At 35.2% G+C, this 18,941-nt stretch overlaps 1 protein-coding gene across 4 annotated transcripts in view; it reads left to right on the top strand.

Annotated features, from left to right (window-relative positions):
* Window positions 1-18,941, top strand: part of LOC136039927 (uncharacterized) — a 125,033-nt gene that overhangs the window by 69,239 nt on the left and 36,853 nt on the right. For all 4 annotated transcript variants that reach the window (XM_065723913.1, XM_065723915.1, XM_065723912.1 and 1 more), the window contains 3 exons: window positions 8,481-8,629; window positions 9,453-9,565; window positions 10,601-10,829. In XM_065723913.1, coding sequence (XP_065579985.1) covers window positions 8,481-8,629; window positions 9,453-9,565; window positions 10,601-10,829 — 491 coding nt within the window. The remainder of the gene's footprint in view (window positions 1-8,480; window positions 8,630-9,452; window positions 9,566-10,600; window positions 10,830-18,941) is intronic.

Genomic DNA, 18,941 nt, shown 5'->3' with positions numbered 1-18,941 from the left:
GCCTATCATTCTTCGAAACATGTCTGATCGATATTTTAAGAGATCTATTTTATTCAGCCTTGTTGAAAGATCCAGTAGTTATTTGTTTGGGGATGTCAGCCCCCCCACAGTCCATAGGACAAGGGCTGTATACTTCCGACGGTACAGCTTCCTCTAGACAATTCGTTCATTGTTTACACATAGTATATGCTATTAAGAAAGGTATGGACGTTAGAACTTTACTTTCCAAGAAGACGAAGGGCATTTAGGTGAGTCTTTCAGAGAATGTTGGGAGTGTTGAACTAAATCAAAACAGGTTATGTATGTAAGGATCGTTAAAAGGGTGTAACAGGAATAACTGAGTACATTAATTTGGAAAATTCAGGAAATGATAAGGGATATGATCAAAAAGGCAATATTTGCATTCTACCAATGCTACTACAACTACCACCAATACTACTACTACCAGACCACACCATTTACAGTATTGAGCAGAAATTAGAACTACATCAAAAGACGCTATGTGCATGCAAATTGTCAAAATGGCGTATCCCAAGAACTGATTTGTGTGTATTAAGTTGGACCTTTCAGAGAATGCTTAAAGGGGAAGATCACCTCACCAAAAGGCGATATGTGCACACTACTGCTAATACTACTGTTACTACTACTATTACTTCTATTGCAACTACTTGTAAGACTAAGAGCATTGAGATGAAAAAGTATATGAACATAGAGGTTATCAAAAGGAAATATCATGAATGCCATTGCAATGTCTAATTGTATCAAGTTGAAACCTCCAGGGCTGGATGAGAGGGATGTTCCAGTGACTAAAAGGCAATATATTAATACTACTGCTGCTTGTAGTACTACCGCTATTCAATACTATTGCTACTAATATCAATACTACTATTGTGACTACTATTACAACTATGCCTAAGGGTATGAAGGTGAAATTTTCAAGGGATTTCGAGGGAGGAAGGTCGACTGAATCACAACACGCCGTCTGTATGCAGGTTGTCAAAAGGATGTATCACCAGGTGGCTGGCTTTTTTCAGCTTCCGTAGGGGGAAGAAGTTTTGGTGCTTGTGTTCTATGTGCTCCTCACTCAAGTTTACTCTGAGTGTAAAACTCGGGAACAAACCAGTTGTTTCTTTAGTTTCTTCGTTACATTAGAGTCAAATTTGGGCTATAAATTTGCACATTAGGGGGGGTGGGGTTAAGGTATAGCGGATCTGCATGCAAGATGTGCTAGGTACGATTATTCTGCATATTATGAAGTAAGAACTGTGTTCTGACTTCAAACTGTCCAAATACTTTACCCCCCCCCTCCTTATGTGCAAATATATAGCCGAAATTTTATATTTCTCATATATTCTGTCACTTGTTTTTGTCTTGTCTTGCGCTTAGCTGAAGAAACTAACGAAGAAATCGGTTTGTTCTTGAGTTTAACACAGCGTAAACATGGCGCATAATACACAAGTACCAAAACTCTTCTCCCCTACGGAATAAGAAAAAACTCAAATTAAATTCTGAAATTTGGAAAAGCTTATTTTCCAGGGGGGAGGGTATTTAACGGGGGATATTGTCCGCGGGAGGGGGCATTTTCGGGGGGGGGGGGCTAAGCGTCTATAACCGTAACAGTAATATCTTAGAACTGTTTGGTGTGTAGTTGAAACTAACAGTGTTTGTTGTGAGGGATTTTGAACTAACCAAAAGCAATATTTGCATCCTAATCCTACTGTTCCTACTTATGCTACTACTGCTGTTACTATTATTATTACTTCTGTTACTATTACTGCCACTAAAGCTTAAGCTATTACAATAAATTCTCCTGCTACTACTACTACTACTACTGCTATTAAAACTAGGATATTAAGGAGGAAAAATTCGGGATATATAGAAACTGTCACGAACTAACTTGAATCACACTATGCCCACAAAGGTTGTCAGACAGATGCATCAGAAATGCTTCATGAGCGGTTGATGGCATTAAGCTGAGACTTTCAGCATCAAGGAGGCACACTCGTGCCTCTTTAAAGAGGCGATATGTTGAAGAAACCAAAGGTGCTATGCATAAACTGCTAATAATGCGGCTACAACTATTTTTACTGCACAAGCTAAGTGTATTAAGGTGAAGCTTTCAAGGAATATTTAGAAGTACGTTGAAATAAATTAAAACAAACTATGAACATGTGGACTTTCAAAAAGGTGACAAAGCAATGTCTGAAGAACAACTTATGTTATTAAGTTAGACCTTTAAGGGTAAGTTGTTGGGGATTTTGAACTAGCCAGAAGGCATTATCTGTGTACTTTTAATGCTACCACTAAAGTTACTGTAACTAATGACGCTAAGGGTGTTAAGGTAAAACTTTTAGAGAACGTTTAGGAGGAGTTTCAGTTAAACAAAAAACTGTATGCATACAAGTTTTCATGAGGGCATATAAGTAATATCATAGGTAGCACCATTCTATAATTGCTAAAAATATCTTTGAAACTTTAAAGGATCTAATTCGATTCAGAATTGAAAGCTCTGCTGCTCCTTATAAGAGTAAAAAGAGATTAGAGGGCAAGGAACCTCTTCTCTCAAGCTCATTCATTTTCCAAACGCATCCAGTCAAAATTTTGAGACATCCATTTTGTTCAGCATAGTAGAACGGTCCAGCAACTATGTCTTAGGTATATTGGGCATTTCCACCCCCACAATTATGTAATTAGCCCATTATACTTCAAATCTAAATGTTGCTTTAAACTAAATCAAAAGGCATTACGTTTATGGTTGCCAATAAGACACCTCAGCAATATAGTGAGAACGACTTATGTCATTAAGTTGAAACTTTTGGGGCTACTACTATTACTGCTACTGCTCTTACAATTTAAATAAATGAAAAGCTTGTCAATGTATCCAGGTTGTCAAAGAGCAAAGATTAGAATCTTTCGGGAATGATATTAAGTTTTGTTTTTCAGGTCAACTTCAGGGGCTATAAAATTAAATTAAAAAATACTGCTTATATCGGGATCAAAAATTGTTGGAAAAGTTTCTTCGACACACAAATAGCAACCCGAACTGTGAATTCTTAAAGAAATATTTTTTTTTTCTATGAAGAAGACTATGTGAATAAAAAACGAACCGAAATTAATTTGAAAAACTTTTTCCACAAAACAAATTTTTTCAAAGAAAAGTAAAAGATGTCCATTAAGTCAAAAATGAGCAGAAATAAAGTAAAATAATCTTCCAAGCTCAAGACTACCACACATCATTATCAATAAATAAATAAATGAAACTAAAAACAAACAGAAATTACAATAAATAGCCGAGTCAAACTCAAAACGAGCAAAAATTAACGTGCGCAAAGCTGATACCCCCCATGCCTTCTCAAGACTAGAACATAATCCGCGCTTTACTAAAAACAAAGTTCGTTTTGAATGTTTTCACTTTTTATTTTCATAAACAAAAAATTATCAAAACTTTAAGGAATAAATATCAATATATGTCAATTAAACTGACAATACGCGGTCAATTGTTTTCTGCTATTTTTTGTTTTGTTTTTCAGTAAAGTGCAAATTATGTTCTGGTCTTGAGGTCATGAGGGTTATCAGCCCTACTCATGCTAGTTTTACTCTTTTTGAATTTGACTCGGCCATTCACTGTAATTTCTATTCGTTTTACGGTTCATTTATTTACTGATAGTGATTATGGTAGTTTTTTTCTTGGAAGATTATTTGACTTTAATTTTTGCTTATTTTTGGTTTCATGGAGCTCTTCACTTTTCTTTGAAAAACTTATTTTGTGGAAAAAGCTTTTTAAATAATTTATGAAATATCTATATCATCTAATAATATCTATGAAAAAGGGTGGTTGCTAAGCATTATTGATCGAGGTCACCGCTGACCCAAGAACAAATAAGTCACTAAAAAATCCTCCCCAAAAACAATTAATGGAAAAATTGTTACACGTTGAATTAAATTCTTTATTTTAATTTTTTTCAACAAAACAAATAAAACTTGATGATAAAAAACGATAAAACATGATAAACATATCTCATGATCTAACTTTTCTTTGAAAAACTTGCTTGGTGGAAAAAGTTTTATAAATTAATTTTACTGTAGGAAAGGTTTTTTGACATCAGTTGCAGTATACATGAAATGTAAACGGCATTAAAATAAAAAATTATGTACAACAGAATAGAATGACAAAAATTGTCTAGGATCTGGGAGACGTTTTTGTTAGAACAGTCTTAACCTTTGTTCTTTAAAAAGCTTCAGACCCAAAGCACTTTCGTTTTGGCCATGACGTTATACCAATAGTTATAACTATACATTTTTTCGTTGTAAGTTGTAATAATTTCGTAGTGAATGTCGGTATAAATTTATTTATGCGAGTAGAACAGTATACTTTTGAGGATTGCCTATATCCGTAGATGTCTAAATTGGTTTTAAGAAACAGGAACGTATACGAAGGGTGGGGGTTGCTTTGGTGCCCTTCCCTCTGAAGATTGATCATAATAATCTCTCCCTTCTTAGATAAACTGTAGACCAAGACTGTACTTTTTATGCCATCCCTCCATTAAAATCATCCGGGACTCGTCCTAAGGTTCAAATTTAATACGCTTGTACTTTGTTATGTCGGTTGTAATGCTGTGGTTATTTTTATGGCACTTGGTATTAACCAAGTAACATATAGCAATCGCAAATTCTGTCGGTCTGTCGGTCCCGGTTTTGCTACTTTATGCACTTCCAGGTAAGCTAGGACGATGAAATTTCGCAGGCGTATCATGGACCGGACCAGATTAAATTAGAAATAGTCTTTTTCCCGATTTGACCATCTGGGGGGGAGTGGGGGGGCCCGTTAATTCGAAAAAAATAGAAAAATTGAAGTATTTTTAACTTACGAACGGGTAATCGGATCTCAATGAAATTTGATATTTAGAAGGATATCGTGTCTCAGAGCTCTTATTTTAAATCCCAAACAGATCTGGTGACATTGGGGGGGGGGGGAGTTGGGAGGGGGAAACCTAAAACTTGGAAGACACTTAGAGTGGAGGGATCGGGATGAAACTTGGTGGGAAAAATAAGCACAAGTCTTAGATACATGATTGACGTAACTGGAACGGATCTGCTCTCTTTGGGGTAGGGGGGGGGGGGGTCAATTCTGAAAAATTAGAAAAAATGAGGTATTTTTAACTTACGAACGGGTGATCGGATCTCAATGAAATTTGATATTAAGAAGGATATCGTGTCTCAGAGCTCTTATTTTAAATCCCGACCGGATCTGGTGACATTGGGGGAGGGGAGTTGGGAGGGGGAAACCTAAAACTTGGAAAACACTTAGAGTGGAGGGATCGGAATGAAACTTAGTGGGAAAAATAAACACAAGTCCTAGATACATGGTAGTCATAACCGGGACAGATCCGCTCTCTTTGGGGTAGCTGGGGGGGGGGGGGTTAATTCCGAAAAATTAGAAAAAATGAAGTATTTTTAACTTACGAACGGGTGATCGAATCTCAATGAAATTTGATATTTAGAAGGATATCCTATCTCAGAGCTCTTCTTTAAATCTCGACCGGATCCGATTATATTGGGGGGGGGGGGAGTTGGAAGGGGGAAACCTAAAATCTTGGAAAACACTTAAGAGTGGAGGGATCGGGATGAAACTCGGTGGGAAAAATAAACACAAGTCCTAGATACATGATTGACATAACCGGAACGGATCCGCTCTCTTTGGAGTAGTTGGAGGGGGGGGGGGGGGGGTAATTCTGAAACATTAGAAAAAATGAGGTATTTTTAACTTACGAACGGGTGATTGGATCTCAATGAAATTTGATATTTAGAAGGATATCGTGTCTCAGAGCTCTTACTTTAAATCCCGAACAGATCTGGTGACATTGGGGGGCGGGTTGGGAGGAGGAAACCTAAAACTTGGAAAACACTTAGAGTGGAGGGATCGGGATGAAACTTGGTGGGAAAAATAAGCACAAGTCCTAGATACATGATTGACATAACCGGAACGGATCCGCTCTCTTTGGGGTAGTTGGGGGGGGGGGAGTTAATTCTGAAAAATTAGAAAAAATGAGGCTTTTTAACTTACGAACGGGTGATCGGATCTCAAAGAAATTTGATATTTTGAAGGATATCGTGTCTCAGAGCTCTTATTTTAAATCCTGAACAGATCTGGTGACATTGGGGGGGGGGGAGAGTTGGGAGGGGGAAACCTAAAACTTGGAAAACACTTAGAGTAGAGGGATCGGGATGAAACTTGGTGGGAAAAATAAGCACAAGTCCTAGATACATGATTGACATAACCGTAACGGATCCTCTCTCTTTGGGGTAGTTGGGGGGGGGGGGTAATTCTGAAGAATTAGAAAAAATGAAGTATTTTTAACTTACGAACGGGTTATCGGATCTCAATGAAATTTGATATTTAGAAGGATACCGTGTCTCAGAGCTGTTATTTTAAATCCTGACCGGATCTGGTGACATGGGGGGGGGTAGGAGTTGGGAAGGGGAAACCTAAAACTTGGAAAACACTTAAGAGTTGAGGGATCGGGATGAAACTTGGTGGTAAAAATAAGCACAAGTCCTATATACATGATTGACATAACCGGAACAGATCCGCTCTCTTTGGGGTAGTTGGAGGGGGGTTAATTCTGAAAAATTAGAAAAAATGAGGTATTTTCAACTTACGAACGGTTGATCGGATCTCAATGAAATTTGATATTTAGAAGGATATCGTGTCTCAAAGCTCTTATTTTAAGTCCTGACCTGATCTGGTGACATTGGGAGGAGTTTGGAGTGGGGGAATCTAAAATCATGGAAAACGCTTAGATTGGAGGGATCGGGATGAAACTCGGTGAGAAAAATTAGCAAAAGTCTTAGATACGTGATTTACATAATTGGAACGGATCCGCTCTATTAGGGGGGGGGGAGTTAACTCTGGAAAATTAGAAAAAATGACGTATTTTTAACTTACGAAGGAGTGATCGGATCTTCATGAATCTTCATGTTTAGAAGTGACTCAGATCTCTTATTTTAAACCTCAACCGGATTCAGCGTTATTGGGGGCGGGGCAGTTGAGGGGAACCGGAAATCTTAGAAAATACTTAAAGCGGTGATATCAGGATGAAACTGGACGGGAAGAATAAAAAACTGTCCAAGACACGTGACTGACATAATCGGACCGGATCTACTGTCTTTGGTTGAGTTGGGGGGGGGGGGTTAATTTTGAAAATTGAGGTATTTGTAACTTACGAAAGGATGACCAGATCTTAATGAAAGTTGATATTTAGAAGGGTCTTGCGCTTTAAAGCTCTAGTTTTAAATTCTGACATGATCCTATTACTTTGGGGGGAGTTGGAGGGGGAAACCGGAATTCTTGGAAAACGTGAAAATTGGGGTATTTTTATTTTACGAATAGGAGATCGGATCTTAATGAAATTTAATATTGCGGAGGAATTCATGTCTCAGAGCTCTTATTTCAAATCCCGACCAGATCTTTTGACATTGGGGGGAGTTGGAGGGGGAAATCTTGGAAACACTTGGAGTGGAGGAATCGGGATGTAGCTTGGTGGATAGAATAAGTAAATGTCATTGATACGTGATTGACGGAACCGTACTGGATTTGCTCTCTTTGGTTGAGTTGGGGGGAGGTGTTCAGTGATTTGGCGAGTTTGGTGCTTCTGGACGTGCTAGGACAATGAAAATGGGTAGGCGTGTCAGAGAGCTGCACAAATTGACTTGATAAAGCCGTTTTCCCAGATACGACCATTTGGGAGGCTAAAGGGAGAGGAAAAATTAGAAAAAATTAGGTATCTGTAACATACGAGTGAGTGATCGGATCTTAATGAATTTTGATATTTAGAAGGACATCGTGACTCAGAGCTCTTATTTTAAATCCTGACCGGCATTAAGCCTCTTATTTTCCTTTTAAATCAATCTATTGATTCATAGAATTTTCTAGAGCTCATACCATATGATCTCTTGGCTCTTAGCTCTTCTTGCCTCGTCACAAGTGCCATATGAGCTCTTAGTTCTTGTTTGACTTTATTTTTAATATGAAGTTTGCTGGTTGATTTGCAAAGAATGAATTATGAAATGATGGTGGTATTGCACTTACGAATTTTATTTTTTGAAATTAATATGAACATGGAGCCCCTCTTCCATCAATTAATATAAAACACAATATATTCAAAATCCAACGTATCAATATATTGTAATCAATATATTGAAATACAATGTATATTGAAAATACAATCAATATAATTTTTCTTGTTAGAACAATTACATCGCTAAAAATTTCGTCAAAAAAAAATCTTCGTTCATAAAAACCAAGGTTGTTTAGTTCAGTAATTATATAAATGCCCTTGGGGTCATTCTGTCCCCTTGGGCTGCGTCTTCTACACGTCTACTGCAGTTGTATAATTTTGTTATACAATGGGTTTGTCTATTTCTGTTCTTGTATTTTTTAAAATGTACTCATTTTTCCGCTTGATATGTATTCTTTTCAGGGTCCATTGTTCGATACTTAATTCGACTTTCTTGGGACCGGACCATGTTTCATCTTTTGATTAAGCCAAAAGGGAGAATACCTGCGATGGAAGGATTTCTTGTCAAACGAATTGATGGACCAGGCTTGAAACAAGACTTCAAATATCGAGTACGTTTCTATTAGTTATAGTTCAAAAAAGGAGAAACCCAGGGAATTGGTGATTATTAATCTTGTGTTGAAGGGAGGGAGATGCGAATTAGAAATAAAAAATAACCCTGAGTGTTCTAAACATAAGTTCAAATCGGCCCTTTTTTCTGACCAGAAAAGAGTTCTTATTGAAAAGCGAATTTTCACTATTTCAGACCAGAAAAAAATTAAGTCAGTAAAATCTTATGCAATGGGCAATGCATTATCTGATATTCGTTTATTCTTAATTTTTAGTAGGCGAAACGAACTTAAGAATTAGAAAATTTAATTGTGGTTTTGAATGAGTAGTGCAGTATTCTGAAATATTACTGGAAATGCAGCTCGGCAATAACTGATCAGGTTTCAGTCTTTTCTTTGTGTACTACCGTTCTTTTACACTGTCTCACCTCTTGCACTAACAAGTCTACGCACAACCGAAAAAAAAATGTCGGCAAGATTATACAAATGAAATCTTTTGCCATGTTCAAATGAAAATCCAGGCCATTTGAGATTAACAGGTGGGTCAGTAAAATAGTTGGGTAGTACTGAAGCCAATAAAATTAATAATTGAGTTTCTCTCTCTCTCTCTCTCTCTCTCTCTCTCTCTCTCTCTTTCTCTCTTCCTCTCTTTCCCTCTCTCCCGCTTGCTCTCTTTGTCTCGACTGTAAAGACGGTTGTACCCTTTTCTTTGTTGTTTCATTTGAATGTTTTTTTGTTTTGTTTTTTTTACAGTGTGGTTTATTTTTCGCTGTTGTATATTTTGCTAAACTTCTCTCTCATATGAATATTTGAAATTCCTTACTAGATATCTCGTGAGCAAGCAATTGCGGCCCTTGAAGCAAAAATGGAATACGATGAACTAAATGCTTTTAGGAAGGAGACAGAGAAGCTTATCAAAAAACCTCTCTTGGAATTTACGTAAGTCAATTTAAGAAACTCTCATATAATATGAAAATAATACACCATTCCATATTTTTTTTTTCAGTAGAAAGAAAGGCAGTAGTGCCTTCTTTAGGCACTTAAGGGTTGCATATCACTAATGAAACTTATGACTTGATAAAATTGCAGGTATTGTCAAATCACTGTGACATATGCATCAAAGATTTTTTTTTTTATTGTTTTATTGTTGCTTGTCGAAAGTTGTTAGCATACAAATCGCCCACTTAACAAAAGAGAGGGGAAATACCCCTGAAAAGGGTTGCATTCTTGTTTAAAACTATGCCATCTATTTAAAAAGTTTTCAAGCCCTACTTACAAAAAAAAACAAAAAAAAAAACTATTTTTCTAGAAAAGGATGGTCAAGGATGCATTTATGCGTCAATTATTTTTAACTTTTAGGAGTTTTTATGTGTTTTTGTTGTTTGTTTTTTTCAACAAGGGTGGATTACATTGAACTTGTCCCAGAAATTCGGAAAAGGGTTCGTTCAAACAAATATTTGAAGTTTTGGTGCTGTATTAAGTAACGAGATAAATCATGCAGTAAATGAAAGGACATGTTTCTGCCATTTTGGGGTGAAAGATTTATATGTAATGGTTTGCAAGGAATGTGATTTGATATGAGACCCTCTTTTTAGACCCTATGAACCACGTGATGACTTTTTATTATGTTTGGGGAATATCAATATAACGCAAGTTATCTAAGTTGACGGTTGTATCCGACCAAAAGTAAATAAAAAAGGACTTAAAATGATTTCCTAGATGTCATCAAAATATAGCTGATCCAGTAGCTTTTATGGTGCTTCTATTATAGCAAAGAATGTGTTTTTATTTCAGGCGTTCAATCTCTTGGGCATTGATGTGTATCAAGTTATTCATTTACTAAATTATCCAGTTTGATTAGTCGTAGCTCAGATCTGTTAGTAATGCTCAGTTTAAGTTCTTGATCAATTTGTTTGTATTTTTGGTACATTTTTGTATTTATTTCCCGCTAATAAGCATTTTTTTCTCCCGCAGGTCTTTCGTGTCAACTTTGTGTTCACCTTTTGGTGTGCCACCTATTCAGTTTCCATTAAAAGAGGACACCTCACTTTCCCAAGATGGGGCTGCTCAAATGCTAGATCGAGAGACTCAAAGCCTTTTAGCTAGCCTAGAAGATAAGGTTGAAAAAAGGATCCAACCATTGCAGATGGACCTAAGCATTGAAACTCGCAGCCAAATCCGATTAAGTGGAGATGACTTAAAGGTATGTTATATCTAATTAATACGCAATTATTATAAGTATCATCATATTAGATTATGTGTGTTTTTGTCTACAAAGCTAAGTAATCAACCTAGTTATGAATTTAGGAAAGGAGAATTGTAATGAATGAGTCTGAAATTATTAGAAAGGGTCCGTTATCGGTGACACAAAAGTAGACGGACTGTAAGCAAAGTAGGTGGATTGGAGATCCAAAATTTAGCATGGACACAGAGACACATGTGCGTATCTGAAACACGCTAGTTGTGCCTGCGTCTGTGTGTGTTTGATCATATGGTTGTCTCTGTGCTCGTGTGTTTGTCCGTGAGTGAGTGTCTCTATGTGGATTTCAAAAAATTAATGCCTAAAGAAACATGTGCAAAAATGTTTGTTGAGGCTTAAGAAGCATACTTCAGAGCTGTATAAATATATAGATTAATAATATAGAATAATATAATATAGAATAATATAGAATATATAAATATATAGAATAATATATACATATAGAATAATATATATATATAGAATAATATATATATACTAGCTGTTGGGGTGGCGCTTCGCGCCACCCCAACACCTAGTTGGTGGGGGCGCTTCGCGCCCCCCCCCCAAGCCCCCCCGCGCGCGTAAGTCGTTACGCGCCATATTAGTTACGCGCCATTGTAGTTGTGTCCCTATGTCCCACCTGTGAATATAGATATATATATATATATATATATATATATATATATATATATATATATATATATATATATATATATATATATATATATATATATATATATATATATATATATATATATATATATATATATATATATATATATGTTTTTAACTACGTAAAACTTGCGAATATACAACATTCTTTGCTGTCCCATTGTCTGTGCATATAAATAGATTGTCAGGTTTACCGACTCTTGAACATGCAACATATAATGGTCCATGGGAAAACAATCCGTATTCAGATCTATACCTCATGATTCTAATGATTGCCCTTGAGCTTTGTTGATGGTGATTGCTAATCGACCATTCCCTGAGTCGCCATCGTCATTTATATATCCCCCTGTGCACCCCGGCGTCCCCTTTGTAGTTATGTCCCTGTGTCCGGTCGTCATTTATATTCCCTGTGTCCCGGTCGTCATTTGTGTCCCGGTGTTCCAGTCTGTGATTTCTCTTTGAGTGTCCCGGGCGTCATTTATATTCCTTGTGTCCCGGTCGTCATTTATATCCCCCTGTGCCCCCCGGCGTCCCCATTGTAGTTGTGTCCCTGTGTCCCGGTCGTCATTTATATTCCCTGTGTCCCGGTCGTCATTTGTATCCCGGTGTCCCGGTCTGTATATACATTCGTTTTTTAGTTTTGTTTTTCTCCTGTATTTTTTTCCTTTTTTCTTTTTTTTCTTTTTTAGTTTATTTAGATTTTTAGATTTTTTAGTTTTTTTATTAGTTTTTAGTTTTTTTGTAGTTTTTACCATTTTTTTAGTTTTTTTAGTTTTTTTTTTTACTTATGTCCTGGTCGTCATTTATACTCCCTGTGTCCCGGTCGTCATTTGTGTCTCGGTGCTTTGTTGATTGCTAATTTATATTATATTTATATTTATATTTTTTATATTTATTAATATTTTTTTAGTTTTCTTTTTCTCTTATTTTTCAGTTTTTTCCTTTTTTTTAGTTTTTTCTTTTTTAGTTTTTAGTTTTTTTTTGTTTTTTACCTTTTTTTAGTTTTTTTAGTTTTTTAGCTTTTTTAGTTTTTTTATTATTTTTTAGTTTTTTTTTTAGTTTTTGCCTTTTTTTAGTTTTTTCAGTTTTTTTTAGTTTTTAGTTTTTTACCTTTTTTTAGTTTTTTTTAGTTTTTTAGCTTTTTTAGTTTTTTTTCTTTTTAGTTTTTTTTGTAGTTTTTACCTTTTTTAGTTTTTTTTCTTCTTTTGTATTAGTGTGAAATAATTCAGACGTCATATGCGGACAAACACGACGTCACTCGACAGACAGACAGACAGACATAACCCACAAACAACTTATTTTTATATATATTTATTCATATTTTTTTAGTTTTCTTTTTCTCTTTTATTTTTCAGTTTTTTCCTTTTTTTTAGTTTTTTTCTTTTTTAGTTTTTAGTTTTTTTTTAGTTTTTTACCTTTTTTTAGTTTTTTTTAGTTTTTTTAGTTTTTTAGCTTTTTTAGTTTTTTTATTAGTTTTTATTTATATTGTAGTTTTTGCCTTTTTTTATTTTTTTCAGTTTTTTTTTAGTTATTAGATTTTTACCTTTTTTTAGTTTTTTTTAGTTTTTTAGCTTTTTTAGTTTTTTTTCTTTTTAGTTTTTTTTGTAGTTTTTACCTTTTTTAGTTTTTTTCTTCTTTTGTATTAGTGTGAAATAATTCAGACGTCATATGCGAACAAACATGACGTCACCTGATCCACAGATCCACACACAGACAACTTATTTTTATATATATAGATATATATATATATATATATATATATATATATATATATATATATTATATATATATATATATTATATATATATATATATATATATATATATATATATATATATATATATATATATATATATATATATATATATATATATATATATATATATATATATATATATATATATATAAAAACATAGTGTCTTCTGGCTAGTTCAAAATCTGTCACATCTTACCTTGAAAGGTCTAACTTAATAATGTAAGCCGTTATTGTGATATTGCTTTGTCACCCTATTGACATTCTACATGATCATAGTCCGTTTTGGTTTAGTTCAGCATCCGTCTAAATATTCCTTGAAAGCTTCACCTTAATACCCTTGGCTTGTGTAGTAGCAATAGTTGTATTAGCATTTGTACCAGTATGCACATAGCACTTTTTTCAACATTCCCTTCAATGCACTGAAATTTTTGTCTTAACACCATCAACCGGTCCTGAAGCATTGCTGATATGTCCTGTTGACTCCCTTTGTGGGCATAGTGTGTTTCGGTTTATGTACTTACAGTTACAATATTGCTCAAGATTTTTGCCGTAATACCGTCAGATTTATTGGTAGTATTAGTAGTACCAGTAATTATATTAGTAACAGTAGGATTAGAGTTAATAGTAGTAGTCTTAGCTTTATTAGTAGCAGTAGTAGTAGCAATGATAATAATAATAGTAGCAGTAGTAGTAGTTGTAGGAGTAGAAGCAGTAGTATTATGATGCAAATATTGTCTTTTGGTAATTTAAACACCCCCACAACAAGCGTTGTAAGTTTGAATTTCACATACAAAACTATTCCTAAGGTAATGCTCATATGCCCTTTTGACACCTGCATAGGGATGGCAGGTTTTCATCCGTGTAACAGAAGTTTCCAGAAATATTCCCTGAAAATTTCACCTTCACAGCCTCAGAAATAGTTGTAATTGTAGTCACAGCAGTAGTATAACTACTCAACTCAATACAAGTAGCCATTGCTATGATACTGTCGATTTGCTCTTTTTTAACCTGTATAGTCGTATACTTTTTGAAATTTTCACCTTAAGGCCCTTAACCTTACAAGTAGTTGCGATAGAAGTAGTAATTGGAGCATTAGTAATAGCAATAGAAGAACTAGTAAATGTTGCAGTAGCATTAGTACTTGTAGTAGTGTGGGCATATTGCCTTTTGGTCAATTGATAAGTAATTCCAACTTAAGGAGTTCCAACTTAATCCACAAACTAAATCTTAAGATACGCTATTTTGACAATCTGAATGCACATAGTCTCTTTTGTTAGTTTGGATTTGTCATTAATATTCTCTCAAATTTTACCTTCATAGACTTAGCCTTAATAGTACTATTATCACAGTAGTTTCGGTGATAGTAAAAGTAGTTACAGTGTTAGTGTTGCATTACCAATAGTAGTAGCAATATTATTAACGGTAATAGCATGTGCATATTGCCTTTTGGTCAGTTGAACATTGCTAATTAATTAAACAATTGAAAATTAATTGATCTTCCCCTTCAAGTATTCTCCTAAAGATTCAACTTAATACCTAAATCAATTTTTGAGATATACCCTTTTGAAAATGTACATGTGCATAGTACAGTAGTAGCATCAGTACTAATAGCAGAATTAACAGGTATATTTTGCCCTTTAGTCAACTGAACATCCCACTCATAATGCCCCTGAAGTTTACTCTTGTTGTGATAAGTCGTTCCAAAAATATTGCTGATACGCCCGTATCAGCAATCTGTATACACTTAATATGTTTTGATTTAGTTCAAACTTCCCCTCGACGTTTCCTCAAATATTTTTTGTTTAATATCCTCAGCCTTGGTAGTACTCGCTACAAAAATAGTACTTTTAGTGATAGAAGTGACAGTAGTAATAGTACTTGTGGTAGCAGTAGAAGCAGCAGTAGTTGTAGTAGTAGTAGCGTGCAAATATTGCCTTTTTGGTCAATTGATCATCTCCCTTATCATTTCCTGAAAATTCCAAATATACTCAGCCATTCCTGAGGGACACCCTTTTGACAACCCATATACACATAACATGTTATGATCTAGTTTAAAACTCCCCTCAGCATTCCCTGAAAGACCCTTCTTAATGCCATTCGTATTTTGAGAAAGTAGAAGTCAAACATGCATACCTCTTCTCAATAACATATGCTATATGTAAATAATGAACAAATTGCTTAACTTGCTGCCCTTGCCCTGAGGCCTCTGGGGGGGGATGACATCCCCAAACACATAATTACTGAGCTTTTCAACAATACCGAAAAACAATTGATGTCTCAAAACTTTGTTTAGATTTTTGTTATGGAAAATAATGGGCGGGTATAATGCCCTCAATTACTTTCAACACTTAAAAAGGAACTAGAACTCCCAATTTTCAACCAAATGAGCTTCTTCTAAAGTTAGACAACTATCCCTTCCATAAAAGCTTAAATGCCCAGTGGCATAACTTACAACCTTCGTCCCCGGGCTCTGGTGGTTTGTATCAACCCCTAAAGCCTTGTTATATAATCTTTGGCATATTTTGAATAAATTATTTTGAATAGAAAGAGGGGTTGTCGGGGGAGGGGTTGTCTTGTTATATAATCTTTGGAATATTTTGAATAAAATGGCTGAACCTAACCTAACCTTCGTAAGTTAAAAATAACTCATTTTTTCTAATTTTTCAGAATTAACCTTCCCCTCAACTCCCCCAAAGAGAGCGAATCCGTTCCGGTTATGTCAATCACGTATCTAGGACATGTGCCTATTTATCCCACCAAGTTTCATCCCGATCTCTCTACTCTAAGCGTTTTCCAAGATTTTAGGTTTCCCCCTCCAACTCCCCCCAGTGTCACCGGATCTGGTCGAGATTCGAAATAGGAGCTCTGAGACACGATATCCTTCTAAATATCAAATTTCATTAAGGATTGATCACCCTTTCGTAAGTTAAAAATACCTCATTTTTTCTAATTTTTCCGAATTAACCATCCCCCCACTCTCCCCAGATGTTTGAATCAGGGAAACGACTATTTTTAATTTAATCTGATCTGGTCTCTGATACGCCTGCCAAATTTCATCGTCCTAGCTTATCTGGAAGTGCCTAAACTAGCAAAACCGGGACAGACAGACCGACAGACAGACAGACAGACCGACCGACAGAATTTGCGATCGCTATATGTCACTTGGTTAATACCAAGTGCCATAAAAAGGGTAATAGAAATTCAGATTACCAATCCAATGAGTCCCTTCCGAAGTATGTCGGACCACCCTTTCTATAAGAACCTTATATGCCCCTAGACCCTTGCCCTGAGATCTGTGGGGACGGGAATGCCTTCCTCAAAGACATAATTTCCGGAACAAATTTGCTATCATCAAATTTTGATTGGACGTTTTGGAGAAATGATGAATGTGTGTCGGGGGGGGGGGCTGGTTTCTCTCAATTTTGACTCTTAATAAGGGCACCATAACTTCCAATTTCAAATTAAAATAGCCCCGTTTGAGGATTATACGACCATCCATTCCATAAAAATCTTATATGCCCCTAGGATGGGACTTACAACCCTATCTCCAGGGCACTGGGTGGGGGTCAACCCTAGAGTGATTGTTATATGTTCTTTGGACTGTTTTGTTAGTCCAAAATTACTATTTTAGTATTACTAAAATAGTAATTACTATTTATTTTCACAATTACTATTACTATTTCACAATTGTAATCACATTTGTTAGGTGAAGAGGGTTAGTTGGGGCGGTTGCTTGCTGCCCTCCATCACTTTTGACTTATGAACTTCCAATATCTAGAACTTCCAATATTCAACGAAATGAGCCTCCTTTAAAGTGGTAAACAACCATCCCTTCCATAAAAACCTTAAATGCTCCCGGGGCATAACTTACAACGCTTGTCCCCTTGCTCTGGGGGCTCGTTAAAACCCCAAAAGCCTTGTCATAGGATATTTAGACTATTTTGAATAAAATAGCTATCTCACAATTTGCATTAGATCCATTTCGATACAATACGACGTGTTTGTTAGGGGAGGGGTAGCTCAAAAAGGGTATTAAAACTTCGGATTGCAAACCCAATGAGCCCCCTCTGAAGTGTATATGACCACACTTTCTATAAAAACTTATATCCAATAAGTTTTATTGTTTTCTAATAAGTATTATATCCAACTACGTTGAACGAAATGGCTACCTCAAAATTTCGCTTGGAAATGTTTTAGGAAATGATGGGCATGGTGGGGGGTGTATTAGCCCTTCGGTCACTTTCGACTGATAACAAAGGCACTAGTCTTCTCAATTTCCATTCAAATGAGTCCTTTTTGAAGTTCCTACGAAAACGCTTTCGATAAAAATCCTATATACACCAAGGGCATAACCTACAGCCCTCGTCCTGACGGCTTTGAGGGGGTTGTCATCTTCAAAGACATAATTTCTCTACTTTTCAAGCACGTTGAACATGGCTGTAAAAATAATTTTATCAGAAGCGTTTAGAGAAATGGTGGGCGTGAGAAGGGAGCATTCGTCCTCCGATTGCTTTCGAATATCAAAGTGGGCACTAGCCCTCTCAGTTCCCAATCGAATGGGCCCTTTTTGAAGTTTCTACGAGAATACTTTTTGTCAAACCTCATGTGCCACAAGGCATGACTTACAACCTTAGCCCTGAGGGCTCTGAGGGGGAGGGGTGTCATCCTCAAAGGCATAATTTCTGGACCTTCAACGAATAAAATGCCTTGCTCAAAATGTTGATTGGACTTGCTTGGGGAAAGTGTGGGCGTGAGAAGAGGGTTAATTGCTCTCCAATCACTTTCGACTATTAAAAAGGGCACTAGCCATTTCAATTTCCAATTGAATGAGCCCTTTTGAAATGTCTACGACAACTCCTTCGATACAAAGTGCACCTGTCTAAGACAAAAAAAAGTAATAAAATAAATTAAACAATACATTGTGTCAAGGTCATCCTTTACTTAGGCAGCGCTTTCAAAGCTCGAAAAGCAACTTTAGCGTAAAAAGTGAGGTATTGAGGGGGGCAGGGGGTAACTCCCCTCACATTCGTAATAATTTCTGTTCGTTTTAAGTTTTATTATTGCTCCTTACTTTCATTTGAAATTTTTTTTTGTTAAATTTTTTATTTTTTTTAAAAGATGCTAGGAAATCCAGCTCCCCCTACATGGAAAACTCTTCCCCGAAGAATTTCCTCGTAAAAACATCCTCCCGCGTACACCCGCGCCAGGAAATCTCCCCCAAACTGGAATTTACCCCCCTCCCTCTTTATTGGGAAGTATATATATATATATATATATATATATATATATATATATATATATATATATATATATATATATATATATATATATATATATATATATATATATATATATATATATATATATATATATATATATATATATATATATATATATATATATATATATATATATATATATATATATAATATATATAATATATATAATATATATATATATATATATATATATAATATATATAATATATATATATATATATATATATATATATATATAATATATATATATATATATATATATATATATATATATATATATATATATATATATATATATATATATATATATATGCTTTAAGTTCTATCGTAGAGACTACTCACAATTGCGTTTCAATGAATTAATTT

The sequence above is a fragment of the Artemia franciscana genome, chromosome 20 (genome assembly GCF_032884065.1).
Source record: "Artemia franciscana chromosome 20, ASM3288406v1, whole genome shotgun sequence".
Classification (NCBI taxonomy): Eukaryota; Metazoa; Arthropoda; class Branchiopoda; order Anostraca; family Artemiidae; genus Artemia; species Artemia franciscana.
Note: the sequence above shows the minus strand (reverse complement) of the source record. Positions and strands in the feature narration are given on the sequence as shown.